General features: G+C 66.0%; 1 protein-coding gene across 1 annotated transcript in view; it reads right to left on the bottom strand.

The window, feature by feature from the left end:
- The window catches only part of DDC (dopa decarboxylase (aromatic L-amino acid decarboxylase)), a gene marked incomplete at its 5' end in the record, with an annotated part of 42135 nt that overhangs the window by 19892 nt on the left and 22031 nt on the right, over positions 1-212 (bottom strand). The window contains one exon of the mRNA XM_014530519.1: positions 6-149. Coding sequence (XP_014386005.1) covers positions 6-149 — 144 coding nt within the window. The remainder of the gene's footprint in view (positions 1-5; positions 150-212) is intronic.

The raw sequence follows: 212 nt of genomic DNA, 5'->3' as shown, positions 1-212 counted from the left end.
CTTACAAAGAAAGGAACCAGCCCGGCGGCCTTGTCCTGCTGCAGCGCCTCCTGCAGGGCGGACGCGCGCATGGCGAACTTGCCGTCCGAGGGGATGGCTTTGAACTTCACTCCTCCAATGAGTGCCGCTCTTTCCACGGAGCAGTGGGCCTGTGGAGAGCAGCAGAGTCAGGCCGGCTGCCCGTGCTGGCCCTGCGCCCTGGCTCTGGGAGC

The sequence above is a fragment of the Myotis brandtii genome, unplaced genomic scaffold (assembly GCF_000412655.1).
Source record: "Myotis brandtii unplaced genomic scaffold, ASM41265v1 scaffold743, whole genome shotgun sequence".
Lineage (NCBI taxonomy): Eukaryota > Metazoa > Chordata > Mammalia > Chiroptera > Vespertilionidae > Myotis > Myotis brandtii.
This window is presented reverse-complemented; position numbering and strand designations above follow the sequence as displayed.